The sequence below is a fragment of the Mandrillus leucophaeus genome, unplaced genomic scaffold (assembly GCF_000951045.1).
Source record: "Mandrillus leucophaeus isolate KB7577 unplaced genomic scaffold, Mleu.le_1.0 Scaffold342, whole genome shotgun sequence".
Taxonomy (NCBI): domain Eukaryota; kingdom Metazoa; phylum Chordata; class Mammalia; order Primates; family Cercopithecidae; genus Mandrillus; species Mandrillus leucophaeus.
In genome coordinates this window covers 506,324-508,236 of record NW_012103610.1, presented here as the reverse complement: position 1 = coordinate 508,236, position 1,913 = coordinate 506,324, and the positions used below count along the sequence as shown (strand labels likewise).

The following is a 1,913-nucleotide window of genomic DNA, read 5'->3' as shown; positions in this document are numbered from 1 at the left end:
GGGGAGGGAGGCGGCAGCATGGTGTGAAGGGGTGAAGGGCCGCGCTAGGCTGCTGGAATATTCCTACCTTAACTTCCACCATCTCAGATTATTTTCCTTTCGTGTGTGATGAAGAGCAAGATGAGACAGGCCTTAGGATTTGCCACTGAAGCCAGAGAGAGCCCTGACACCCAAGCCCTTTTGACCTGTGCAGAGAAAGAGGAAGAAAACCAGGAGGCGAGGAACGAGGACAAGGTCTCTGGCTGGAAAACTCTGGTCCCACAACAGTATCCTGAGAAACAGCAGGATACTGCGGACGTGTGAAAGCTGCCTGCCGAGCGTTCTCTGCAGGCGACTCTCAGGCAGGCGTTCTCTGCAGACAGCTGTCCTGTCTCGCTGACGGAACAGCGGCCAAACCTAACACATGACATGTAACAGGCCCATCCTGTTTACTGGCATGGAGTGGACAGGGGCAGTGAGCCTCCATGAGGGCCGGGGCTTGGGAATTCCGGAAGTCCTTCCCTGCTTGCCCAGTTGGTGACTTCATTTTTATTTTTTTTAATCGATTGATTGATTGATTGATTGATTGAGATGGAGTCTTGCTCTGTTGCCCAGGCTGGAGTGCAGTAGCACAATCTCAGCTCACTGCAACCTCTGCCTCCCAGGTTCAAGTGATTCTCCCGCCTTAGCCTCCCAAGTTGCTGGGATTACAGGCACGTGCTACCATGCCTAGCTGATTTTTTGTATTTTTAGTAGAGACAAATGGGGTTTCACCATGTTGGCCAGGCTGGTCTTGAACTCCTGACCTCAGGTGATCCGCCCACCTTGGCCTCCCAAAGTGCTGGGATTACAGGCGTGAGCCATGGTGCCTGGCCCAGCTGGTCACTTTAAAAACCTACTGTTTATGTTCAAAGCTAAGGGAACCTCGGATGCCACAGGATCCTCCAGTTTCCCAATTACACAAATGTTTTGAAGTGTTTTTGATCACTTAAAGACTTAATAAATATAGCAATGTAGATGAAATAGTCAAATGCCCACTTGATGCTTCTGAAGAATTTACTTGCTGGTATATAAGTTCACATGCTACATACCTTCATCATTTTTCAATAATGTGATTTTCATCCGGGTGCAGTGGCTCACGCCTGTAATCCCAGCACTTTGGGTGGCCAAGGCAGGTGGATTGCTTGAGCTCAGGAGCTCAAGACCAGCCTGGGCAACAGGGTGAAACCCCGTCTCTACCAAAAATACAAGAAAAAGTTGGCCGGGTGTGGTGGCGCGCACCTGTAGTCCCAGCTACTTAGGAGGCTGCGGCAGGAGGATCTCTTGATCCTGGAGGCAGAAGTTTCAGTGAGCCAAGATGGTGCCACTGCACTCCAACCTGAGCTACAGAGTGAGACCCCATCTCAAAAACATAAATTGTGTGATTTTCACTCCTACTTCTTCAAACACTGTATTCCCACTTTCACATGCATCTTGAACATCCGCATCATTCGCACCACCTAACACAGGGCTCCAGAGCCTGTCAGCACACCCGGCTACGTGATCCCACCTTTGGGAATCGGCTTGTGATGCTGCCTCTCAAAACTACTCTCAAGCCACAAGGACCTATTTGCTATTTGTGGTCATTGCAGTGTAACTACTTACTCTATTCCTTGTTTTGTTTTGTTTCGTTTCTGGTTTTTGTTTTGTTTTTTTTAGTTGATAATGCTAGAAAGCTGATCTTTAAAAGTGTTGTTTTGGAGGTCAGATGCAGTGGCTCACGCCTGTAATCCCAACACTTTGGGAGGCCGAGGCGGGCAGATCACAAGGTCAGGAGTTTGAGACCAGCCTGACCAACGTGGTGAAACCCCGTCTCTACTAAAAATACAAAAATTAGCTGGGTGTGGTGGCAGGCACCTGTAATCCCAGCTACTCAGGAGGCTGAGGCAGGAGAA

At 49.3% G+C, this 1,913-nt stretch overlaps 1 protein-coding gene across 1 annotated transcript in view; it reads left to right on the top strand.

Annotated features, from left to right (window-relative positions):
- Positions 1–1,913, top strand: part of TMEM44 (transmembrane protein 44) — a 72,586-nt gene that overhangs the window by 22,245 nt on the left and 48,428 nt on the right. Inside the window, exon 5 of the mRNA XM_011988957.1 lies at positions 88–216. Within this exon, the coding sequence (XP_011844347.1) occupies positions 88–216 (129 nt within the window). The remainder of the gene's footprint in view (positions 1–87; positions 217–1,913) is intronic.